The sequence below is a fragment of the Miniopterus natalensis genome, chromosome 14 (genome assembly GCF_054644295.1).
Source record: "Miniopterus natalensis isolate mMinNat1 chromosome 14, mMinNat1.hap1, whole genome shotgun sequence".
NCBI classification, from domain to species: Eukaryota; Metazoa; Chordata; class Mammalia; order Chiroptera; family Miniopteridae; genus Miniopterus; species Miniopterus natalensis.
The window spans coordinates 26,825,900-26,853,444 of record NC_142094.1 but is presented as its reverse complement, the minus strand read 5'-3'; the positions used below and the strand labels follow the sequence as shown (position 1 = coordinate 26,853,444).

General features: G+C 35.6%; 1 protein-coding gene and 1 pseudogene across 6 annotated transcripts in view; both read right to left on the bottom strand.

The window, feature by feature from the left end:
• JMJD1C (jumonji domain containing 1C) overlaps positions 1 to 27,545 on the bottom strand; it is a 197,277-nt gene that overhangs the window by 8,581 nt on the left and 161,151 nt on the right. For 4 of the 6 annotated variants that reach the window (XM_087824400.1, XM_016220758.2, XM_087824398.1 and 1 more), the window contains 14 exons: positions 26,657 to 26,829; positions 24,046 to 26,249; positions 18,941 to 19,142; positions 16,817 to 17,031; positions 15,562 to 15,714; positions 12,077 to 12,166; positions 11,479 to 11,606; positions 11,093 to 11,306; positions 10,025 to 10,239; positions 8,586 to 8,861; positions 5,247 to 5,415; positions 4,307 to 4,397; positions 3,693 to 3,823; positions 3,203 to 3,325 (listed from right to left, as the gene is read on the bottom strand). In XM_087824400.1, coding sequence (XP_087680526.1) covers positions 3,203 to 3,325; positions 3,693 to 3,823; positions 4,307 to 4,397; positions 5,247 to 5,415; positions 8,586 to 8,861; positions 10,025 to 10,239; positions 11,093 to 11,306; positions 11,479 to 11,606; positions 12,077 to 12,166; positions 15,562 to 15,714; positions 16,817 to 17,031; positions 18,941 to 19,142; positions 24,046 to 26,249; positions 26,657 to 26,829 — 4,384 coding nt within the window. The remainder of the gene's footprint in view (positions 1 to 3,202; positions 3,326 to 3,692; positions 3,824 to 4,306; positions 4,398 to 5,246; positions 5,416 to 8,585; positions 8,862 to 10,024; positions 10,240 to 11,092; positions 11,307 to 11,478; positions 11,607 to 12,076; positions 12,167 to 15,561; positions 15,715 to 16,816; positions 17,032 to 18,940; positions 19,143 to 24,045; positions 26,250 to 26,656; positions 26,830 to 27,545) is intronic. The other 2 variants (XM_087824397.1, XM_016220759.2) reach the window with 2 other exon arrangements.
• On the bottom strand, positions 14,632 to 15,032 carry LOC148091530 (ragulator complex protein LAMTOR5 pseudogene; annotated as a pseudogene).

Genomic DNA, 27,545 nt, shown 5'->3' with positions numbered 1-27,545 from the left:
TAAAACACAGGAGAGTATTTTCAAATTGGTCAGGAAATATGACCGGCAGAAAGCCAAATTTCCTAAAACTGATCTATCAGAGGCAGCCTAGTGCCTGACTAGACTGGCACTCTTAAGAGAGGAGATAAACCCAAAATGTCTTCTAATTTCTTATTAGTTCATCTGTAATTAAATGCAAATGCCCTACGAGCTGTGGTTTTGAGGAAACATCAGATCACTCTTTTAAAATGCTGGCAAACCAACTATGTGCACATGCATGCGTGTGCACATGCACACACACACGAACAGAAAATAAAGTTAACTGGTTATTTCTGAGTGAAATATAGGAAGGTCGTCTTTTCCAAACTCCCAATTTCACTATAGTGAACATTTTAAAGGAATGTTCTTTGAAGAAATCTATTGCCTGTTACAGTGAATACATTAGATGTTTCCTAATCTGGGACAGTAAAAGCTTTTTAATCTTTAAAATTGTCTGAAAGGATTTCTTAATTCAAATATTTATTATGTGTTTACAATGTGCCAGACACTGTCTTAGAATTTGGGGGATTAGAGTTAAGAAAGACACAGTTAAGACCTCACAGAGTAAAAGAGGGTATTAATAAATGTAGGCAAATAAGAGTATCACACAGTGAGTGCATTCACACGAGTACAAAAAGTTCAAAAAGACTGGTTCAGTTCTCCAATTTTATCTGGGTAATGTACATTTATAAAATATCCTCTTTAAAAATGATAGCTGATGTTTTTTATTAATCCTCAAGCCAAGGACATTTTTTCCATTGATTTTTAGATGGGGGGGGGCACTGAAATGACAGGGACACATCAATTGGCTGCCTCCTGGATGCACCCCGACAGGGGCTGGACTGGAACCTGCAACTCAGGTATATGCCCTTGCCTGGGAACTGAACCAGCTACCCTTGGGTGCACAGGCCGATGCTTTAACCGCTGAGCAATACCAGAGAGGGCCAGCTGATCGTTTTTAAATGTGGCTTTTAAAAACAATTATTTAAGTTGATTCTTAGTGACAGAGAGGAAGGGAGGAAGGAAGGGAGGGGGAGAGAGAAACATCAATTTGTTGTTCCACTTACTCATACATTCATTGGTTGACTCTTGTATGTGCCCTGACTGGGGATCTAACCTGCAACCTTGGCTTACTGGGACAATGCTTTAATCAACTGAGCTATCTGGCCAGGGCTAAATGTGTGTGTTTTTTAACACAATTATAATTTAACAACCTTAGATAAAAGTTTTCCAATTATTCTAAATTTTATTGCTCTGTAAATTAAAACAAAAAACTTTCTCAAAAGGAAGAAAAAGTTTTTCTTTCATGAACACCTCTAGGGAGAGATGACAGAAATCTGAGTTACACTTTAAAGGATAAATGCCGGAATTTGCCAGAAGAGATGGGAGAGCCGTTGTAGGTGGAGGAAAAGAAAAAGCAACGGACTTTAGGTCAGTGTTTCTTCATGTGTTTTAAGCACCTTATATATTCCTAAAACGTTCCTATTTTTCTGACCATCTATCAAAGTTGGCAAAAACTTTAGATAAGAGACAGATGTTAATGTTTTCTCAAAAGATCAAAAATTATGCTACAAATGACGGATGGGAGGTATGCAGAAACAAAGATGAGTAAGAAAGTTCCAGCATTTAAGTACATGAAAGTATACTAGAGAAAAGCAGTCATAGCCTCTGTATTGCAGACTAAGTGCTATAGGGGATGAATTGGAAAGAGAACAATGAAGTACAAGAGATAACTAACCCTGTGGCATCATAGGCCTTGAAAGAATAAATAATCTTGACCACAGGTCACACATTTCTGTGCTAGAGCTGGGACCACAACTCAAGTATCCCAGACTCTTAAATCCTTGGGAGTGAAGGGGGCAGAGTTTTTATCTATTATAATCAATAGCAAAGGGACCTGAGAAACAATGTAAATATGAGTCAGGATGGGTATTATAGAAGCTGTCAAATATACAGAAAATTTGAGTGAATACTATAATGAAACCTCATGCCCTTGGCACCTAGCCACTAAGCTATACATGCATTCAGGGCTCCAGATAGAGATATGAGGACCTAAGTGATGGCTGGAAGCCATCCATTTCATAGGAAGTGCATGTAAACTAGAAAAAAGCAGAAAACAAAGTCTGGAACTCTACGAGTCTGTTTTTACTCCATAAGGTATTAGGAACCAGGGAGTAGTGTCACAGGAGCCACGGCCAATATCTGAAGATGACGTAGTGATTGACAATGCCATTTATTATAGAGGTGGCAAGTAATAAAAGGTCCAGAAAGAAACTATTAAATTATCCACTTGTGAGAGCCTTAGCATGAGTAATTTCAGTGGGGTAGCAGGTATAGAGCCCAACCTTTATTCAGCTGAAATGTGAAAGGGAGGTGACAAACAGAAAAGGATTTGTCATAAGGGCAGGAGCAACAGGATAGTGGCAAGGAAGATGCGGTTTGAAGGGGGTTTTCTTTTGAAAAAGAAGGGATAGTCTAGAGTGTGCTTCTACTCTGGAAAGAAGCCAGTGGAGAAGGAAAATTTAAAGGCCTATGTCTATAAAGAATGGAGTAACAGATAGAAACAAGGTTTCAGAAAGAAACCCAGAGGATGGACTCTAAAACCTATACACTGGGTAGAAATGTTATTTCTGCTTAAAAGAAAAGGCCCATGCCCTGGCTGGTGTGGCTCAGTTGGATAGAGTGTTGTCCTGTACATCAAAAGGTGGCGGGTTCGATTCCAAGTCAGGGCACATATCCAAATTGGGGTATGTGCGGATCAATGTTTCTCTCTCTCGTTAGAACAAAAAAATATGGTGGTTGTTTTTTGTTTTTATAAAAGGCCCCTTCTAAATGGTACTGGAGAAAAAAAATCATCTTCAGAGTCCCAGGCCATAGTTTCTATTCTTCAATAAATGTTCGTAAATGAGTTTAATAATCTATTTTCATTAACAATATTTAATGACAGGAAAAGAACAAATAAACAAAAACATCCATTTTTAAAACAAAAATTCCTATTACGTAAAAAGAACTCAGGTAAACAATCACTTTTCAAGTAATAAAGATTAGAATATCCCTATATCCACTGTAATTCTTTTTGGAATCTTTCCTGTTAACTCACAGGCTGACATTCAGGATAACACTAGTGTAGTATGTGCTTATTCAACTGTTATTCCAAACACCACTACTCTTTAAGTTTCTTTACCTGCTTTTGAGAGAATGCCGTTTCCTTTTGCAACGCCAACATAGACTAGAATATTTACAACATCAGAAACTTCAACATGGAGATTTGTTGTTCCTATATCATGATCTTTAGCAGCAGCTACACCTGTGTATGAAATAAAGTTTTACTTGACTATTTTACATATCCCAAATCAGCTTTATGAGGAAAATTTAATTGTAATTTGAGTTTTACTCTTTGTTTCAAAACCTGCCTCCAAAAAACAAAATCCATGAAATGCCCCATAGAAACCAAATAAATAGAAAATGGAAATATTTCGCAAGGAATGAGCAGGTACTTAACTATATATTGGCTATTAATTCCTAACACACTGCTTGATTTAGGAAAAGATTTCAATGGGTTATTAAAAGAAGAGATTTAGTAGAACCTAAAAATCATTAGACAAGATATCTTTGGATAGTTAGTTAAAATTCCATAGAATTCCAAGCTGATGGAAATGCAAACATATACCTACCATAGGCACTGCACAACCTGGGTCCTAGATCAGGGCGTACAAAAAATCCTGGTAAATGAGAGGCTAAATTGAATTTTCCTTCTGGATTACAATATTCTGGCAATGGCAGGCTTTTTAAAAGATCTTCATATCTGAAAAATAACATTTGACTTCTTTTGAATAAAGACTTACCTTTTAGAGTTCTTTCAAATATGTAATTTTCAACTTGTTCAAAAACTAAGACAACTTTTCCTCAAGGCCTCTGATGGGTAACACTTTCCCTGACTTCATTCGAAGTTTAAATGAATGCACAACACATGAGCAAGTTAGAACAGAAGTGATACTAAAACTGCAATGCTGCCTAATCGTTATGAATTAAAAAACACCATGAATACGGAAGTCCCAAAGAGGGCCCCTGTCCGTGACATAAGCAGTCTTTCCTTTACTGCCCTAACATAGACACCCCTGCTGAGACTACAGAAATCTGGTTTTGCTTTTTATTTATTTATTTTTAATTGAGGAAGAAAATGCCTAACGGTAGTCACATTTTTTTTTGTTCTTTATCTTACTTCTGGGTATAATCTCAGCTCAACTTCAAAAAGCTAGGAGTCAAAAAAACATTTCAAAAGATATACCTGGCTGGCATCATAGTCTTGAATTCTTCTCCTGAAGGGCAATCTTTCAATTTTAAAACAACTGTTTCTCCACTTTTTGCTTTTTGCCGTTCTATAAAGAATACAGTTAATTACTAAAAAGGTAATCTCTGTGTTTTATTAATGTTTGGAGAGGAAGAAATGTAAAGTGAATGAATAATTCAGTGGTTGCACAGTAGGTACGTAATGAATGCTTGCATAACTGGCTTCTATTTCTTATATACTTAGGTAGTTTTAAGACTTTGGTTCCTTATGCACATAAATTCTTTTAAAAATATTTATACAATTAAAATTACATTTTTAATTTTCAAAGCGTTTTATATAAATTTCATAATTCGATTTCCAAAGACTTATGGGGTTACCAAATAATATTCCTCATTGTGATGTAAGTAAACATAATTAAAAGACTTGTTTATGGCCAAAGGAAATTAGATATAAAGACAAGAATAAGACCCTTATTTCCAAGTCTCTTATTTCCAAGCACAGATGGCCCGACTTAGGATGGGTTGACTAAATAATTTTTCAGTGGTGTGAAAAAAGGCCTTCAGTAGAAACTGTATTTCTAATTTTGAATTTTCCTCTTTTCCTGTGCTAGCTATGTGGTAGAGTATGTTCATTCTGTTCATTTTGCCCAATGTATGTAAGCTAATGTAACATTTAAGGTAGGCTAGGATAAAAAAGCTTGACATTCTATTGGTTAGGTGAATAAAATGCATTTCTACACGATAATTTCAATTTACAATGAATTTATTGGAATGTAACCCAATTGTAAGTTGAGGAGCATCTGTACTTGTTTCTTTTTATTAGACAACAAATATAGAAGTATAAAAGATTAAAAACCTATTAGGCCGTATTTACAATTTATTGTTTTGAGGGGATATGTTTAACAAAAGTAGTAAAACAGACAAAAAACCCAACATACTTGAAACTTCTTCAAAACCATCCCAGAATTCCTTAACATTGGCATTTGAAACAATGCTGTCTTTGCAGTTCAGAAGATCAGCTTGGTGGTCTCCAAAATCAAAACTAATGGATTCTGACTTCCATAAGCTCATGTTCATTTTCTTATGTACACCGGAAACCACTGCAGGCTTATAAATAGATAAGTAAAAGTTGAAAGATATATGGATGCTTCCAAAATTTGATTTAATATGCACATACAACAAATGTTAAGTTTCAGTACTAATGACAAACTGCCAGAATAAAGGGTCTCAAAACTAGGCCCTAGATGTTCACGATATATTGTCAAAAAGAAAAGGTGGCGAGAGAATGCTGTGGAGAGTACACTGCCATTTTCTGAAAATAAAAACATGTAGCAATCTCCAGGAAAGTCTGAAAGGTTACAGTAAAAATTCCACTTAACAGTATAAACATGACTTTTTTGATTACTCATTTATTTGTATGTATAAAATATATGTATTAAGATTTTTAAGTAAAAGACATAAAAAGTCCTTGAGATTAAAAGTCTATATACACTCTGAGTTTGTATTACTTAAAACATATACATACATTGTTTTTACCTTGACAAGGATCCTAACAAAAATACTAAGCAACTAGGCATAACAACATTAAATTTCAAGCCTAATGACTATTCCCTAAAAGTGAATCTCTCCTTTGAAATCATATGAATTCAAAATCCCTCAATGCTTTCTAAACTAAAAACCAAGAACTGAAGTTATATAGCTTTTAAAACTCCAATGCTGAGGTAAAAAAAACAAAAAACCAACCAAACAAAAACACCTCTTGGTCCCCCTTTTTAATTCCTTTATTATAAAGAAGTTAAAAGTCTGGGATATAGAGAACACAAAGTTGTGACTTAGAGTCTCCCTGTAAAAGATATAAGTATACTTAAGCTTCATAAGATAATTAAATGTTGGGAACCATCTCAAAAGCAAAGAAAAAAATAGAACACCCTAAAGTATGGTTAACAACTGGGACGTCTGCTCCATTAAACTTCCTTTCAATGGTCTTAACCATAGGTCCAACTGCTATTAAAGCAGTTCAACTATTAGTTAATTATTGTTGGCAATCACATATTAATATCTAGCCCCTATTATGCCTATCCAGTAATACTCCAACCCTATGCCATTCTATCTTATGGTAACCAGCAGCTTGGTGAAAGTAAGCAGGTTTTTAAAAATTACAGAGGCAAGTTAATTAGAATATTCTGAACCAGAATCCTTAGGCTACCATAGACCATCATCTTCCCGAAATACTGCAACCCTTCCTAATCTGCTTTGCTGTCATTTTAAAATGTCAATTTGGGGAGGGGGTGGGAGTGGGGTGGAAGGGGTCAATGGGGGTGAAAAAAGGGGACATCTGGAATACTTTTAACAATAAAGATAAATTTTTAAAAAAATGTCAATGTGATTGCGTTGATTCCTGAATTAAAACTATTATCTACAGGATAAAGTTCAAATTTTTTAGCATGATATATAAAGGCCCTTCATAATCATAACCCTAACTACCTCATTTCCCTACCATTATCCCAAAGAACTCTTACCTCTGTGTTCCAGACAAACAAAACTACTTAATATTTCCCCCCAAAACTGATGCTTTTATTTAAAGCATCTCCAACCTACTTGTGTATCTAGAAAAATTACACTTAACCCCTCAGGCATTAATTCAGACCAGACTTTCTGAATTAGTACTCTGGCTTAGTCATTTTGTTTGGGGTTTCTTTTTATTTTTAAATGTTTTTATTGATTTCAGAGAGAGGAAGGGAGAGGGAGAGAGACAGAAACATCAATGATGAGAGAGGGTCACTGATCGGGATGCCTTCTACAAACTCCCTGCTGGTGATTGAGCCTGCAGCTTAGGCATGTGCCCTGACCGGGAATCGAACCGCAATCTCCTGGTTGACACTAAGCAGCTGAGCTACACCAGCTGGGCTGTTTTGGGTTTCTATAGCTACCCTGAACAAACTTCTTAGAATATTTAACATGTTTATAAAAATATTTATGTGACTATTTCAGGCTCACACAAAATTAAGTGGTCTAAACTGTGACCCAGCAATGGTACGGGGCTTTGAGAGCCAAGCCCCGCCACTCCAAAGAAAAAAGGCAAGCTAAATATTGTGTGCAGATAGCCTTCTCTATCCATCTATGGCTTTTGAATTAGCAGATTCAACCAACTTTCAATAGAAAATAGCAGGAAAAATAAAAGATGTACCGTTGTTGCTGATGTGTACTATGTAGTTAAGGCCTATGATGGCTGCCTTTGTACTAAACGTGTAAATACAATTTTTTCTTGTCATATTCTCTAAACAATATCATAAAGCAACTATGTACATAGCATTTACACTGTATTAGTATTATAAGTAATCTAGAGATAAAGTATACAGGATGCGAAATATGACATCATTTTATATAATGAACTTGGTTGGGTATTTGAAGATTCTGGAGTGAATCCCCCCAAGAATACCAAAGGACAAATATATATAATGCATAGGTGTGTATTTTTTCTGGGGGGAGAAAAACCAAGCTTTCATCAGATATTGAAGAAGATTAGTGATCTAAGAAAAGATTCAGAACTATACTAAAACAGCTCTTACTCACTTTTTCATAACTTACTCATTTTTATATCCTTAGTGGCCAGCACAAAGACTGGATTTTATTAGGTGCTCAATAACTATCTGATGAATGAAGAAAGTGAAACAAAACAGCAATGATGTTTTCCAGAAAGAAAAAAACTGAACATGGTAATCCTAAATCAGGCAAATTCTTAATTTTGTTCATAATTTGTGCATTAATTTCGTAAACTACCATCTGAAATGTGTATCAAACATTACATCAACACTGGTCAAATGGAAATCATTTTTATTTGAGCAGAATTAAATAATGGAGTTTATCATTTAAGACTTGATGAACTAAGTTAAAAATAACCTATGGGTAAACATTAAAGGCAAAAACATCTATACTTTTTATCAGTCCAAGAAAAATATTTCTGGTATTAATACTTTAATAGCAGGTATGAAATCTGTTAACTAGACTAAAACAGAAGTGTACTGTAACTACATGGCTTTATTAAGTCTGATAAAAAAAAAAAATCACTGCTTATTAATTTATATAAATCTGGCCAAAAGCAAGAATTCAGAAACAATCATTCTGGTAATCTTTTTATATCTTACTTCCACTCCAAATGTGTTAAATACTATCCTTCCTCTTTTGTTTTTCTATTCCTAAGAAGAGAACCATTTTGCCTCTTTAACCAGCTTCAGTTCCTCTAAGAGTGGATACTAAAATCAGCTTAAAATACTCACTTGTCCATGTTTCCAACACTCTTTGAAAAGCTTCCAATTATTAGTATTTTTATAATCCTTAAGCCAAAGAATGTGCTTCTCACAGATCCAAGAATGTGGTATATCACCATACAATTTGTTTTCATCCATGGCAGATTTTCTGCTTTCTTTAGGCTCTTCTTTAAGCTCTGGTTTTACATTTATCTTAGACGCTTTATTTGGTGGAATTTTGTTTTCAACAACTGAAGCAATTATGTCATCAAGAATGTTTGGCATAGTCCTTCCACTTTTACCACTCTATTAGGGGAAAAAATTGTATTTTGAGAAGAAATGCATATATTTTTAAACTTTCATTTTCTTTTCTTTTTTTAAATATATCTTTATTGATTTCAGAGAGAGGAAAGGAGAGAAAGAAAGAGAGACAAACATCAATGATGAGAGAGTCATTGATCGAGCCCACAACCCGGGGATGTGCCCTGACCGGGAATGGAACCCCAGTCACCTGGATCCTAGGTGGACTCAACCGCTGAGCCACGCCCAGCCAGGGTCTTTTTCTTTTTAAGTCTTCACCCAAGAACATGCTTAGAGAGAGAAGAAGGAGGGGGGAGGGAGGGAGAGAGAAAGACAGAGAGGGAGGGAGGGAGGGAGGAAGGGAGGAGAGAGGGAGGAGGGGGGGGAAGGGGAGAGAGGAGGAGAGGGAGAGAGAGAGAGATCATCAAACCCGCAACCCAGATATGTGCTATGACCAGGAATCTAATCAGCAACCTTTTGGTGCACAGGATGATGCCACTCTGAGTCACTCTGGCTGGGCTAAACTTTCATTTTAATTTACTACTAACATAGCAAACAACTAACACAAACAATTTATTCTTGCCTTCAAGAATACGGAATCATGTCAGTGGATATGGATCCCTGGTCCCTACACTGTTTCTGAGAAGTCAGAACCAGAATTTTGGTGGTCTCCATGTAAGGCCAAGTCTGCAGAAACTAAAAGTGTGGCCTTCCTCCTTTTTATATTGTTTTAGAACTGGGGCAGAGGGCACAGATAGGTGGAATTTCCAATATACTTTTAATGGCCACTAAAAATTTATGCCTACTTATACAATTACCTTTGTATTTTTCTCTGGAGAATAATTAAACCAAAACTGGATTTCTAAATATTTTAACCAACAAAACATTTACTTGTTAATGCCCCCCACCATTAGATACATGGTTTTCAAATTCTGAAGGAGTATCTTAGGGCTCTTCTGGCATCAAAATGCCCCTCGCCCAACCTTATTCACCGTGGAAAAAAACCAGGATCTCCAGCTTTCAAGTTGTGAGTTATAATGCAGACAGGAACACGCCTAGTAATATGGTATATTTGATTTGATCTATTTATTGTGTAGTTCAGAGCTGAGTCTCCAAATCACCTAAACTTAAGGTGCATATAGAAGTGAAAAATCTGGCCTCTCACTCACTGGGGTTCCCATCGAATACACTGGTGCGAAGGCAATGCCAGCATCTGTAGAGCCCACACGTAGCTTGCCAGCTGTTGTGGTCAGTAAATCCCGTAAGGTTGAGCCTTGTTCATTATTCTGGGACACAGGAGGAGATGTCCCGCTATTTGGAGAATCAGGATTGTCTTGTTCTCTCTCTTCTTTAATTTGCTTTTCAAGGGCACATTCTTTATTTTCTGAAATAAAAATTTTATAAAATTAAGTATGCTGCTAAGTAAAGTATGGACAAAACAGGCTCTCTGTGTTTCATAGTGAGAGGTAAAAACTATAGCACTAGTGATTTATTCACCTGCACACACACCAGAGAATGGGCTAGATCCTTCAAAATGGAGTCAAACAATCTGAATGAAAAGGCCTTCCTCAAATCTTAGACATTAGCTGAGTTTATGCCTGCCACAGTTGGAAACACTACAGCTAAGACAGGGAGAAAGCGTATGTGAGTAACAATCTAATGCCCTAGTGGCCTTATTGATACCCTTATCCAGAAAGGATTCTGCAGCTAATTCTGATGCAATCACAGGGAGGCGAGTTCCTAATAAGAGAAGACAAAGGTTTTACTGAACCTATGCCATAATTTAAGCAAAAGGCAAAAAGTAAATTGTTTTTGTTATAATGTATAAACGTACATTGCTGGTTATATTATAATACTCTATTATATAGCTGACCCTTGAACAACTTGAGGGTTACGGGGTGCCCACAATCCCCTGGTGCAGTAAAAAACCCACATAAAACTTTTGACTCCCTCAAATGTGTCCCTTGTTATCTGTGGAGGATTGGTTCCTGGATACTCCCTACCACACCCAAGGATACCTAAATTCATGGATGCTCAAGTCCCCAATATAAAATCGTGTAGATCAGTGCATATAGTTGGCCCTCTGCATCCCTGGACATCCAACCACAAATCATAAATAGTACCGGTATTTAATGAAAAAATAAAATTAAATTTAAAAATTCATATATAAGTGTACCCACAAAGTTCAAATCCATGTTGATCAAGGGTCACTGTATACTTAAGATAATTAGATTCACCTTTTTTTTCCTCTCTGGACTTTTGCTCTGCAAGATCTGCTAACCAGTGCAGTGGTGACTGGGATTCTGGAGGAGTTAACTTGCTGTCTGTGCTTACATCACTCCCTGGACTGCTGCCGCCATTACCCTCAGACTTCTGAGGAGTATTTTGCTGCTGAGACTCAGGCATACACAGAGAAATTTTATTACTGTGATTAAGAACATTCTGTAAAACCTACAAAGTAGAACAACAGAATTTTAAAAATACCATCTCTTCAATTAATCAGTTAAAGGAAGTCATGTTTCTACAGTAATACAGAAACAAAAATATGTCTTATACGGGATATCAATTATCAAAGCTGATTTAACCATGCATTTTATTTGAATAATTATAAATTTATACTCACTTGAGACACACCATTCATTGTAGGAAAATTACCAACTTGTATATTCTGTTTGTTAGTACAGTGACAATGGGATGTAATACCATATTTTTCTCTAAGAGTGTGCATCACATCTAGAAGATCTGTCAAAACTACAAATATAATAGTAGTTAATTAAAAGGTTATAACTAGTTGTTAAAGATTATAAATTTTTTTCCTGTTTTTCTTGCAGTTTGATTTTTATTTTTTTCTTCAATCCTTACATCTAGTACAGGTTTGATCATTAGACCAAATTCATGTTCTCTATTCTTTTCTCTTACCTCTATTATAAAAAATTGAGTGTTCAAAACAAGTAGAATAACCTTTCACCATAAATTTAATAAACTTTTTCTCATTACACTCTAGATTTCCCCTTCTAAAAAAATGGTTCCTCTGTGGTTTACTTAGTCATGGTGCTGGGCTTGTTAGCTTTATTACCTGGAGGATTCTAAGAACCGAGCAAGAACAATTTAAGATTAAATAAACATTATCTCTCCATTCCATTATACTCTTACATATGCCCAAATAAATTTGAGCAACTAAGTGCTGTTATACTAAGTAAATAATGTATATTTATACTTACCAGAACCAGGTATAATTTGGGTTGGCATTAAATGTTTGTGATCATGAGGTTGTCCCTTCACACACTTTATCCAAGCGTACAGTTCTTTATCTGGAAGATTGTTAACACATGTACTTTAAATCACTCATGGTTATATAATCACTGAACTGATAGCTTGTATATCAACAGCTTAACAATTATACAAAATGTCAATGGTAGAATTCAAATGTATGGTTCTTAAAGAAAACCCACAAAATTACACCATTCTAAGAAGTTTTATAAAATCAGGATACAAAACTGATGTTAGCCTTTTCTAAAAATGATCATTCTTTATAATGCATTAGTTACCTTTCTTCCCTGATTCTAGTTTCTCTGTAACTAATCTCCTTTGATCTTTTGTTTTCTGTGCCAAACATGGCTTTTGCCCAATCTTAGTACATTAGACTGATATATGCTGGACACTGTTGATAACCCATTTTCATTTTATGCTTCAAAGAAATGTAGAGAAACTGTCATAAGACACATGAGAAAACCACTACTTGATAGTGACAGGAGAAAAACTCTGTGATGCCCTAAATTATAGTCTACCAGAGAGTAAGACAGATAAGAGTAATTAACCAGTTAATAGTGGTGGACGAACTAACAGACTGCTCACATTCTGAATGTATGCTGAAGCTTTGAATCACTTTCTGTACTGATCATCAGCTGCCACCACATCCTGCTTATGCTTGAACTTTTAGAACTGTTGCCAATAACCAATCGAAAGTAGTAAATATCTCTTCCTTATGAACTGTGCACTTACCCTAAACTGTCCCTGGCTTCAATTCCACTCCCCGCCCCCATATCTGTAGCCAATGTAAATTCTTTCAGAACAATTTACAACTTACTTTCCCAAAATATAATGTATAAAAAGAGCCTTTCACCTCCAGGACAGTGGACATGTCTATCATTTCTATTTAGACCAGCAGCCTGCTGGTCATTCTGCACACCGCAGGACCTGGTCTTTTTCTGGCTAGCATTTAGATCAATAAACCCCTTCTTTCAGAAAAGCTTTTAGTCATGACAATTTTTGTTTAACAATAGTAGTTAATTGCTTCTATTGCCTTTAAACAAGGTTCCATACCTGGAGTTGTAAACATATTAAGACATAGCATAAGGCATATCATACACAAGAAAACTAATGCTTTGATCTCAAGGAGATTTTCTCTGTAAATTTAATGACAAAGACAGCTACTTATGATGTGGTTTTAAGAGCTTCAATGAATATCACAAAGCTTATTAAATTCAGCATTAAAAAAACTAGAACCATTATTTCAAGAAGTAAAATACTAAGTATTTTATACTAAGTATTTCATACTAAGTAACCATTATTTCATACTAAGTAAAATCCAAATCCAGTCTAAGACAAAAAGCTTGACTTTCCCCTCCAAAGCCTACATAGTAAATTGTAAATGTTTTCTAACTGCATATATTTTAGATACTTATGTTAATTACCACTATATAAAGTTATAACCTAGTCAAGTGATTTTATTACTATACTTAACAGTGAAATAAGGAAATAGCAGAATATAACGAAGGATTACAGATTATACTCAAAAAATGACATGGTGACTGATGGACTATACTTTCAAAATTAGCACCTTATTCTTGTTCACAAGGGAGGCTTATATATATAATACAGCAAAATATAATAAGTTAAAATTAATATATGAAACCAGAAAAATATAAAATGCATGTCATGAAGTTTTACAGCAGTGCAGCTACTTCTATCAACTGAAAATATCCAAATATATTTTTATGGCTTTGAAGATATTTAATTTCCTATAATGCATTCCTTATTATGGTTTTGCATTTTACTCATCTATATCTTTTTCATATCACAGAAAACAACAAGCAGATGTTTGAACATGCTTTCCTACTTGCTCAGGTCTTTTTGTAAAGTGATGAGTACATAAGAAAAAAGATTAGAAAGGATGAAACTTAGTAATTCTATCAGCAGAGAAGACACCGATTGTGGTTCCTCTGACATACTCTGAAAAAGAGTTGCCTGAAATGAAAAGTCTATCACTAAACATTACCACTAATACTCCCAACATTTGAATCCTCTCATTTCATTAAAGACTTACCCCCCAAACAAATACTCAGTACTTTCAAGGTTACCAGTATTAGGCAACTACTTCCAAAATTGACTTGGGTTATGTTTCTAAAAGACTTTTAGCAAGAAGAAGGTGCAATCAGTTACTTCTTTTTTAAACTTTATATTATTTCCAGCTGTTACTAAAATGCAGAACACTTTTTATGTCATTTTATTTCTCTATAGAAATTAAAAATAATAGTTTCAAAGGCTGTTTTCATATTCATTCTGTAAAAACTAGGGAATAAATAGTAAGTGGCAACATAGTTTTTTATTTTTCCCCTCCAAACAGATTTATTGAACATAACAGAATTCTACATAAAAAGTCACCTGGACCTGGTGCTGCAAAACAGGAGCCTTTCTTACTAGTATTTTGGTAAGTCAGTATATAATGTCCAAAAGCAACTTACACAAAAATTAATACAAAAGTGCCCACAGTACAGTCAATGAAGAGCCTAACCACTGAAACTTTAACAGTGTGTAAGACAATTACATAGACAAGCTGCTGGAGAACCGCTGGGAGACATCAGGAGCCCATTTTGTTTACTGCCACTGTGATGTCATCATCTTTCTGGATTATACTGTTCCCATTATCTGATTCTAGACACACCACAAGAATATCAGTGGGGTCTGAGGTTATCTTAGTGGCTTGCTGGGCTAGAACAGATATCATCACCCCGCTGTGCTCATCTGACAGGGTCCCATGGCGGCCCAGGTTAAGTCCTGTGGATCTGTGCACAGGACTCCAACAATGGATGGAGTCTTCATTGTGTCCTCCAAGTGCTGCTCCCCTTTTTGTATGTTTGTATTGATTTCAGAGAGAGGAAGGGAGGAGAGAGAGAAACATCAATGATGAGAGTCACTGATCTGCTGTCTCCTGCACGGCCCCTACTGGGCATTGAGCCTGAATCCCTGGCATGTGCCCCGACTGGGAATTGAAGAACCGACTGGGAACTGAAGAACTGTGACCTCCTGGTTCATAGGTCAATGCTCAACCACCGAGCCACACCCGCCGGGCTGGCAGCATATTCTTGAACAGGTTGATTTGAACTTTAGGTACCAATATTTAGAAAAATTAGTTCATGCTATTAAGTGTTCAATTGCGACTTATTCAAAGCCCTAGTAAATTTGGGTTACATTAAGAAACTATTTGCTTGAAATGAGGGGGTGAGGGTGAGTCTATAGATGCAGCTTTATTCTAAAAAAATCTGGCCATTAATAAACTGTGGTTACTCCTTTTTAAAACTTCCTAATGTAGCATAGTAAGAAAGGTAGGGGGAAAACCCCACACATATCTAATTTTCCAGATGCATGATCCTAGAGAAAATAAACATCATAAAAAATTTTAATTTATATAAAGTTATAAACCGACCTCTGGAACTCTTCCTTTCCTTTGCCTTGTAACAATCTAAGCAGACCACAAATCCACATTTTTGGCAGACCCAATGAATGTTAAACAACGTTGCTTCACATGCATCACACATCTCTCGGACTCCTCTCACTGCTCTTTTCCAGGCAATTTTGGCTGAAATACAGAGAAATAAAAGTTTAAGGGCAAACATATTCTTTTTCATGCAATTTTGGCTGTTTTTGTTTAATAAAAACAAAAACACGAAGGCAAATCAAGAACTTTGAAGAATACATTAACTGAAGATCAAGAGCAGATTTCTTTTTCTTAAAATTGATTTTAGAGAGGGAGGAAGGGAGGCAGATGGAGAGAAAACCATTGATCGCTTACACACCCTGACTGGGGACTGAACTCACAACCTGGGTATGTGCCTTGACCAGGAATCAAAACAGCAACCTCTCAGAGCATGGGATGACGCTCAAGCCACACTGGCCAGGCCACAGCAGATTTCTTGAAGTAATTAGTGATTCCTTTCTGAAAACATGTATCTAATTGAAAGGTTCTCCATCTTGATACTTCTGACATTTTGGACTACAAATTCTCTGCTGTAGAGGACTATTCAGTATATTGTAGGATGTGTAGTGGCATCTGCAGCCTCTACCCATTATATACTAGTACTCCACCCCCAATATTTTTCAGTTGCTGAACCAAAAATATCCCCTGGGGGATAAACCATTGATTTAAAGGAGAGAAAGGAGCTAACATTTATAGAGCCCTTAGTATTTTAGGTACTTTACATACGTGAACATAATTAACCGGACTACTTCTAAACAAATCGATAAGGTAGTTATCATTCCTGTTTTACAGTCATATAGTTAAGCAAGGAGTAAAGTTGAGATTCAAATATACATCTAACTCTAAAGACTATGATGAACCACACCAGATTAAAAACTGGGATGAATTTGATTTTATATGGCAAATGCTGAAATTCCCCAATTTTGCATCCAAAGTGTCTTTGTCATGCTAAACTATATCATAACAGCAGAAACAGCAAATGCTATTGTGATTTCACTAACTGCTAATCCATTCATTTCAACCTAAATTGGACCATATCTTTTACCTTAAGTGCATATAGGTGCATTTGTACATAAAAAGTGTCATTATCAAAATTGAAAGTCAAGACTAGGTAGGATCAGGGACTTCTCCCAAATAAAACATACTTCAAATTCTTAAAATCAAATTTATACAATTTCATGTTCCAAGTATATAACTTCCTTACCATCCTTTTTCACCCAGGACAAAGCTGTTTTTTCAGATGTTACTAATTGACAGAACTTATCACCTATTATATCCAAGATGTATTTTGAAGTTTCTATGTCTAGTTCATCATCTTCGTAATTTTCATGTGTCCATAAACTCATAGCTTCATCATCATACTGGTCAGGAGAAGAGAAACCATCTATTCTAACCACTCCATTTTTACTAAATGACAATCTGAAACATTAAAACATAACAGCATTACATACCAAGACAGACGTCCAGTTATTTTAAAGTTGTAAATTTATATTTTTATAATATATATATACACACAATTAAAAAAGAAAACAGGGTAGTCCATATACATATATACTTTATTAATTAAACTTAACCAACTTAGATGACTTCCATGATGTTACACAAATGGCAATGATAAGCAGTACTAATTTTAGGTCATTGCAAGAAGTAAGATTTCCCCTATCACTTACGACTTAACTACTTAACTCCACTCAAATAAAAACTATGTCCAAGGACTTGACAAGAACAAGATTTAAAATATTAGACAAATGCTTCCTAGAGCAATGCTATTATTTTATACATAATCTAAGTCAGGAACCTCTAAAGTTGAGAATGCCAGAAATCACCTTAACACTTTCACTGGGAGGATTAAAAAGTGCCAAGTGCCTATTCAGGGCGGGCAAACATGGGTTTACAGATGTGAGCACACGGAAGTCTATTCTTGTATTAACTATTGTATTACTGTCCATACAACTACCTGTAAACCTACTTTTGCCCCACCCTGTACATATTTTTCATTAATCAAAATGACACTTTATTAACTTGATTTAGAGGAACAGGATGAAACTCTTAATAGGTTTATTAGGAACCCAATTATGTGTTTAATGCTTTTTAACTTCTGACATACAATTAATGTTAAGTACTGTTAACTACTCAGTACAGAGAAGTTTAGGGTAAGTGGAAGGCAAAATTGCCTTTTCTTATTAGCTGGTGACTATTACTCAACTACCTTTGTAATTACTCTCAAACGGGGGATATGGAAAGTTCATTACAAGTCATTCTGCCCTTTTCAAATGAATGCCAACAACACTGTCTTCACTCCTTTTTCACATTCCTTTCTTACCTTACCCTTTCCCCTTTTTAAAAACCAAGTATCTCCCTTTCTTATAGCCCATCATCTTGTATCTACAAGATGAACATTTCTTTCCTTCAAACTTTTCTGCTATTCTTCTCTCTTCAAACCCCTTTCCTTTTGATTCCTTTTCACCTTTTCTGCACTTCCATGTGTATATCATCTATAGCTATTTTGGGGGGCGGGTTATTGGCTAGAAAGCCCATGAAGAATTAAAAAAAACCCACCTTCCTACAAATACACACTTTTGGAGTCTCTACTGAGCCACCAGCACAGTTAATTTGCTAAAGCAAAATATCTCCTAATTTCTTAGGAAGATGATGCTGATGATTAGGAAAATAACTGCAGCTAAAAAGTATTTCGTATGTGCTTGGTACTACACTAACGACTTTGTGTACTTCAGGAAACCCGAGGTAGGGGACCACTACCACTCACATTATGAAGATGAGTCAGGCTTAGTTGTAGTCCTACCTAACAATTAATAAATCATACAGGAACCGAGGAAAAGAGCTGAGACTGAAACCCAGGAATGATTCACTCTGGAATCTGAGACATTAGTCTCTACTGCCTGGATTAACCAGCTATTCTTTAGTTGAACTCTTACAAATCTACCTGTGAGATTTAGTATTAAGGTATTATTTGGTAATATTAACATTATAGTTATGTTAGTATATAGTTAGTTGCATAGTAATATGATAGGTTAATAGCAACTGTAAGTTTTAATTTTTACACTACAAAACCTGTGAAATGGTACTAACAATTCCTTCCTGCTGTTTTATAACATAACTTTATAACTACGTATGTGTAACAGGACAAAAGCATGGGTATTCCAATGTAATGCGCTGACTTTAATATTTAGTACTAAAAAAGTTTAATATTCTTTTATGTTTCAGAAACAAGGAGGCTCCTATCTCCAAATGGGATCCTCAGAATGATTGCATAATTTCCAATGTCCAATAAACATACTTTCCCCCAATTACATATTTTTTCACTTACCGTCTAAAGTAGTAAAATCTACAAAATACTGGTGAGTGGGTTGGTTCTTCTTCTTTTTTACTCCGAATAAGTCTACATTCTCGGCACTTTTGCAAATTAGGACCTATCTCACAGCAGGAGTCATCCTGTAAAAAGGATTCCCCAGTTTGCTTCAGCTTCTTGACTTTCCGCCAATCTTTCAACACTGAACGAGGGATGCCAGCTGTAAAACCAGTAGGGAAGTATTATCAAGATGATACTTTTTTAGAAAAGTATACTCCTCGAGATAAGATTCAAGTCAACTATACAATTGTGACAATATAGTAAGATTATAAAAAAGCAAAGAGATTATAGTTCTAGGTACTCATTAATAACTAAAAAGTCCACAGCAACACTTTATACTTACTACTCTACTAACTAAATGAGTTCTTCTGCCAGTATACTCTAAATGCAGAGCTGAGTAAATCTAGCTGACTCAAATATTTACATATAAAATATTCATATTTGTATAATAGCAAACATGAGAATCATTCATTTCCTACCTAAAGCTAAAAACACAGCACTTCTACACACAAAAAATTTGGCATACATAGGAGGAAGCTTCTTCAAGATCTACAGGAGAACCTGGACTAAAAGTTAATACTTTTAGGAACAACAGACTAGTTTCAACATACTTAAGTTCTGAAATACTTAATCTGATTATCAAAGGTAAGTGTGGTTCATTAAGTCAAGAAACTGGTGATTATAACACCAATATTTAGGAAAAGAGGAACTAAGTTATATTCCTAATAGCTCTCCCCTTATTATAAGGTCCTCCATTTGTTATCAATATATTGATAAAAGCAGACTCTTTTAGAAAACTAAAAGGATTTGAAATGAAAAAAAAAACACAAACAACTATTAATCTGGCTATCTTTTTTCATGACAGAAAGAAAAGAAGGGCACCAGAACACTAAAGAAAAACAAAACTTTGCAGGAAAATTACATAAATTTGCAGGAAAAATATGTATTAATTATATTATAGTGTATATCATTGCTCCATCATTTTTATTAACTTGAACTTAATTGTAATAAACACTAGCTCAAGTAATCAGTCATCTATAGATCAGAAAGAACTCAAAACATTATACACAAATTAAAGCTTGCCTATTAAACTTTTACAAACCTATTAATTTAAAAGCAACCTATGTTGGAACAAGCAATATTTGTTGACTCTTATAAATGTGTTTATACCGTCCATACTAATGTCCCTATACAGACATGAAATTTACATAGTTTGCTATTTCTACCATGTTGAAAGAATAAATTTCATTTTCAACCCTTATGTTTTCTAATCATGCCTATTTTGCGGATCAGAGGCAATACAACTATTCTGAGACTATATACTTCTTGCAGAAAGTTGTGGCAGAACTCCTGTCCTGAGTTCCCACTATCACTTACCTGTTGACCTCTAGTTTACACAGTACAATTACAGCAATATCACACATCTTAAGATAGGATGTATTGTGTTTAAACTCCAGGGCAGCCTATTTAAAGTATTTCTTTTCTTTCTTTTTTTAAAATATATCTTTATTGATTTCAGAGAGAGGAAGGGAGAAGGAGAGAGAGAGATAGAAACATCAATGATGAGAGAGTCATTGATCGGCTGCAGCCTGCAACACGGGCATGTGCCCTGACCGGGAATCAAACCCCGATCGCCTGGATCCTAGGTTGACGCTCAACTGCTGAGCCACGCCCGGCCGGGCCAGGGCAGCCTATTTAAAATCAGCCATGTCATTAAGCACTTCTAGGATTGATGCCTGATTCTTTTCAAGTTCTCCCCTCTCTTGTCCCTAACTTAGGGCATGGAGCCACTTGACTTAATCCACTAGAGAAACACATATGCGTACATACACACCACTCATGGAATAAAATGTTTTCCAGAAGGTTTGTGTAAAAAGTTTGTTACTTACTCCATTCTGTGTAAGACAGACTTCTACAGACTGTATAAAATATTCAGAGGTTTAAGAAGTCAGAATGAACAACAGAAGTGGTACACTGTTGATAGTTTTTTATTTGGTACATTTGCTTCCAATCACTTATTTATTTTTTAAATTTATCACACTAGAATAAACTAAATGCAATCTATTTCTGTTTTGACCAGAAAATAGCTATTAATCATATGCTTTCTGTTCTGATTAATCCTCACTCACCCTAGGGTATTTTTTCCACTGATTTTTTTTAGAGTGGGAGGTCGGGGGATGGGTGGGGGGTTGGGAGAGATGTTGATTGGTTGCCTCCCACATGTGCCCTGACTGGTCTGGGGACCAAAACTGAAACCCTTTGTTGTGTGCGATGAAGCTCTAACCACTGGGATACCCCACCAGGGCCCAATATGCTTTTACATTCCAAATAATGGAACAGTTCAAAGAGTATGGGTAGCCATACCACTGTGAACAATTTAAATGGTATTATTATAAAAAACGGACATTTCAAATCAGATCTCAATTCTGTGAAACAAAACAGACAATAGCTTTTTTTTATAAATGAATGAATGAATGACAAAGACATGAAGATCCAGGTTATATGAACAGTTTGATATTATAATTTTTGCTTCTGACTAGACCACAAGACTGAAGCTAACTCCTTTTTATACATTTTATTAAAGGTGTTTGTATAATAAATAAAACTTCATCTTTCAATTCTATATATCTAATTTACTGGCAACATCTAAAATCTAAAAGTTTGAGATTAAGACACTTAAGTCGTTAAAAAATACCTAACTCAATGGCTATTTCTACTTTATATCCTAAGAACCTCTTCAACCTTAGTTCTCAAATTACTAGCAAATCCTCAAAACAGTTGATCTAGCAACAGAAAACTAGGGAGGAAAAAAATTAGGGAAAAATACATGTTAATTAACTATTAATCTCTGATATGCTATCACCTTAGAACTACTTTTTGAGACACAGAAATTAACCCTGATTATAGTTAAGTCACTGGTTTTGTCTATCACGGGACTCACAGATACATTTAAATTTTTTAAAAAAATATGTTTTTAGCCCAGCTGGCGTGGTTCAGTGGTTGAGTGTCAACCCATGAACCTGGAGGTCACAGTTTGATTCCTGGTCAGGGCACATGCCCAGGTTGCAGGCTTGATCCCCAGTAGGGGGTGTGCAGGAGGCAGCCCATTAATGACTCTCTCATCATTGATGCTTCTTTCTCTCTCTCTCCGCCCCTTCTCTCTGAAGTCAATAAAAATATACTTAACGGGGGAAAAAAAAGAAACATCAACGAACAATTGATCACCGCCTCCTGCATGCCCTTTTGGAGATCAAGCCCGCAACCCAGGTATGTGAGTGACCAGGAATCGAACTGGTGACCTGACGCCCAAGCACTGTGCCACACCAGCAGGCCAGATATACTTAAATTTCATGGGCAATTTCAGTTCATAAAATCGTCACATTTAATTCATGAAGTACATTACCTACTCAGGTTGAGAAATTAGGTTTATAAATTCCCAATTTAGAAAACTTTTCTAGACAGTACAGAATAATAGCAAGTCATCTGCTCATAATTAAAGATGGCATTCAATTGTCACTTAATTTTATTTTGGACTTGGAAATAAACGGGGCCTAACATAACCTCTTTGATTAGTACTAAGTACAGGAGATTTCACTAAGCATAACAGCTTGGGGTAGGGAAAATGCTGACTGTAGTCTGTGTCTTAGAATTCTTACATGGGAAACATATTCAATCTCAAAATGAGAACAGAATATGCACTTCATTAAGAGTTAATTTTATAAATTTAATTTCATAAGAGTTTTCTAAGTGTTAAAAATTGAAGGTTCCTATCTTTGTTTTTTTAAGTTTAACTCAAGCATTTAATACCCAACACCAAGGTAAATGTTATGTGAAGGAAGAGAAACCATTATTGACCACACTAAGCCCCTTAAGAATTCATTGGGGGAAGTAACTAGAAGAGAGAAAGAAAAAGGCATATTATAGAACCCAATACTCAAATAAGTGGCCAGTATCCTCCGTTGTCAATCTCCCTTTCTTTCTTCTGACTACCTCTGCACTTTAGCCTCAGCCCGTCTCCAGTTGAGCCCCTTTCCTTCACTCTCCCTCTAACTGTCCTTTTCTGGGGTTCCATCCTCCTGTTTTTCTCCCCTTCACTCTGCCTCTGATTCCCACACAGACTGTGGGAAAGCCTCACTCAGTGAAAAAGCCCAAGTAAGAGCCTTCAAGCATCCAAATGCTTATATAAAAGAACTTCTTGAATGTCCACATTGTCAGATATTTCATATATTGTATATGGATGAATACACGAATACAGTGAAACTATTAAGTGCTTTTTGCATTGTGCAACATACCTAAAAAGAAACAAGCAAACTGCGAAAAAATACTACTGGAGTAAACATATAGAAACGCTTTATAGTGAATATTATCAAGTTCCACTTATTTTGCCGTTGTAGCCACAAATGAAATAGAAACATCAGTATTGAAATTATGCATTTTCTTCTTGAATATAGAAGTGAACACAGAAAACCACAATGACCCTCACCCCCCACCACCCCCGATTTTAACTTTTACCCATTGTTAAGGACTCCTTGAATGAGTGGCATTATTAAGTATAGGGTAATTTAAATACACTTTTGGTTTTGTCACCGGTGAGAGAAGGGTGAGACAAGAGGCCATATCCAGCCTACTCTGAAATAATTCTCTTCTAAATATGTGACTTAAAGGAAGTATATGTGAATAGGATTTCTTTTCCAATTATATCTTGTTATAGATAAATACCTAATATTAGAAATCCACTTTTGATGTGGCAGCTATAAATACATTTTGACAGTTCTTAGAGATGTTCAAAATTCTGGTAACTACCAGATTACACATTGATTTTCTGCCAATATGAGTGTGAGGTAAAACATATTTCTCCAAGTCTCTTAAAAATAGAGATATATCTTCTCTCATTTCTTCTTATAGGGTACTTGTGAAATACAGAAATGAGATCAGTGAGCATACACATTAAAATCAAAAGATGCCTTTACACTCACTAGTCTTTAGAAAACCACACCATTATTCCAAGAACATACAGCATATTTTATCTGAGATTTGAAAAAAAAAAAAAAAAATTTACTTACCACTATTACTATTGCTCTGCAACTTCAATTTACTTTTTTCTTTGGCACTCCTGCTGAGAACCCCATTGGGTTTTAAATCTTCCTCTATTTCACCTTTTCTTTTCTGCAAATCGTTTTGCTTCTTTTTGTAAGTTGGCTTAGGTTGCCTTTTAGTCCTTTGCTCTGACTTGCTTTCACTTTCATCTGAGTCTCCACTTTCAGAGCCAGATTCATAAGTTCTTTTGGCTTTTCTCCTATTAACTTTATCATCTTTTACATATTTATCAACTATGATCTTATTATCTACACTATTTTGTATATCATTAGATGTAGAGGCTATTAAATTAACAGAACATGGCTTAATAATTTCTGAAACAGAATTCCCTGAATTTCCTATTTTATTAGTATTTTTATCTTCTTCTGAATGTCTAGTAAGCCAAGCTTTTTTTAGTTTAGTATGGTAGTTTGGTTGACTTGTCTGGGATGCTTGCCCATTTCCTACAGAGTTGGCTTTGTTTATTGTACTACAGACTACAGTGCTATCCAAAGGAAGGGAGGCTGAAGATGTCTGATTTTTCACAGCATTAGGCTCAGTCTCACTAACATTACTACTTTTATATTGAGCTGCAGCCAATGCTGCCTTGTGCTTTTTTAAATGAATAAAATCAGTTGTGCCTGAGAACCCAGAGCCGGGCTGAACAGCACTTGCTGTCTTATTACTGGCTAGTGTAACTGGAGCTGTGGTGCTGACCCTGCATTCTTGTGTTTGAGCCACTGAATGACTGACACTTTTTGAAGAGGTACATTCTGAGGATTTAGAGGGCAAAATGGTATTTGATAACGAGTAAATTATTCCGGAACCACTCCAGCTGGAAACACTGGTGGTAGTGGCAGCAGATGTGAATATATCCATTTTGGTGTTACACATTGTACTTACAGCAGACACAACTGAACTGGGAACACCGCCCTGTGAGACTGGCTGAAAGTTTTTCGCAGATTTTATATGAGCACTGTCTGAATTCACACTTGGCAAAATTATTCTTCCAATCTCTCCAGCTTCTGGTGGTTTGAGGCAATCTGTTTGATTTGCCTCAGCTGAAGATCTTTCACTAACTCGATCTTTGGACGCTAACTGCTTTGCTGGCACACTGTCAAGTTTTGTACTAGAAGGTGGACGTACAATGACAGATGCCATAGCAGCCTGCGACTTTCCGCTGCTTTTCTCTACATGCCATTCAACTTTCTCTTTGCTGAGGTTATTATTAGATTTCCACATTTCTGTCAAACTCTGTTCAGAACACTTAAAATTTGCCTGAGATTCTTTCGGCTCAGGAATTAGAGTTGGAGGCTTCTGTGATTCTTGAACTTTCCCACCAGCATTTACAGGCATCACTGGAGTTAAAGTTGGAGGGGAAAGGCTACTGTAGCTGTTTTCCTTTCTTTCTAGGCTGTGATGAATTGGTGGATGAAATACTGGTGCTCTATGTAAAGCAGGCATACTCCGGAGCGTATTTGTAGAAGAAACGGTCAAATGGGTAGGACTCCTACAATCATTTCTGAAGGTTGTTACTGAGTGAGAAGCAATTTGATGGGAAAGATGTTCTGGTATTTTGCCTACTAAACCTTCACTTTCCGGTTGGTGTTTAATCAGAGGAGGAGGCTTTGAAAGAGATGATATAAATGAAGTCAGAGTTTGAGAATTAGCGGCCGCTACAAGGGTACTATTCTGTTTTTCAGTGTAAATATTTGAAACCTCTTTGGATGGGTATGACCTTGGTGGTTCATTGACCACACTATTAGACAATGTAGTGAAATAGTTACTTTGGGGCAAACTCTGAGGCACTGAGTGCTTCATTTTATAAAGATCTGATACTGAGCATTCCACATCTTTGTCTTGTTTGATGACATGGCTTTTAGGGCTAGAAGATGACGATGCTACTCTGGAATAATTCTCTCTCTCACCCTCAAGCCCCTTGATTTTAGTTGTAAATGGAGCAACATCAATACTTTCTTGAAGAATTCGGCGGTGTTCCTCCTTATATTTGTTTAATCTCTCTCCAGTTTCCTGGGGTGGCCTCTGTAATGGATTCATCACAGGATCCACAAAATGCCTGTGCAAGTGACCATCTTTTCCAGTCTGTGACCTATTTAGTTCTACATCATTTTTTGCTGATGTGGATGCAACAGGACGTAATGGTTCAATAAAAGCTTTCCTCTCCAATTCTCTGTAAAGAAAAATACACAAAGGTAAGGTGTCAGATAGGCACTAGTTTTATTGGGGTGATCACTTCATAGGTTATATAAATGTCTAATCGCTGGGTTGGGGTTGTGCAATCTGAAACTAATATATTGTACGTCAAGTATAATAATAAAAAAAAAGGATTTAAAAAATAAAAGTTTCTGTAACTTTTTCTTGTATGCAATACCTTTCTATTATGAAAGTGAAACACGACTTTGCATGTACTCTAATATTATCGAGTAAATTAGAGGGTATATCAAAACAGAAAGAATAGTACTTATTTAAAACCCAGTTTTAGGACATTTATTAACTTAAAATTACCTGTTTAGAAAGTGAATTAAGAAAAACTATAAAAGACAAGGCATTGTAAGTTTTAAGCATTGGTGAACTTACTCTTTATGATGATCTACTAAACTTTTTGTCAATGGGGGGCTGGAATGCGTTGTAATTTTAAGAGGCCGATGAGGCTCTGCACTGGAAGGTCTGACAGGAATGTGACTAAGTAATCCAATACCATCTGCTGAGGTCACAGGGTTGGGCTGATGTAACCAAGAGCTGGGAGAATTCTATTTAAAATTAAATAAATAAATAAATAAATAAATAAATAAATAAATAAATAAATAAATAAAGAAAGAAAGAAAGAAAGAAAGAAAGAAAGAAAGAAAGAAAGAAAGAAAGAAAGAAAGAAAGACAGACTTCAATGTCACAGGACTAAAATAGCAGTATATTTATGAAGCATGCAACTTTTTCTAAATTCATCTTATGAGAAATATTCAGACAAGTAACCAAAATAATTATATGGATATTTCCATGTCAAAAGTAACCAGCATTAAACTAATTTCTAGAAATTTACTTTACTGAATGCAGATTTTGAATGACTGTCCTTAACATACAAATGATTAGAGAACATAGCTTATATGATTGCCTAAGATTCTACCATTAAAATAATATGTTGCTAATAAAAAACCCCCAGAATTTGTTATTCCTAAAATACATTTCTCCACAAACAGAAATTATAAAGTTCATTTGCCAATTTTGTCATGAAAATAATAAACTTTTTCAATGTAACAATTTATTTAGAATTGGCAGAAAATTACATTTTCAAGACACAATTGTAGTCCATTTCACTATAAGCTGTCAGTTGTTGGGTCATTTAAACTTGGAGGTGTGGAGGTATAACAAAATTATTTTTTATATGTCAATATGCTGCCTTTCTCATGTTGAATATTTGGTTACATTGACCTCTATGTTGAGAGTTATGAGGAATTGTTTTTATACTATG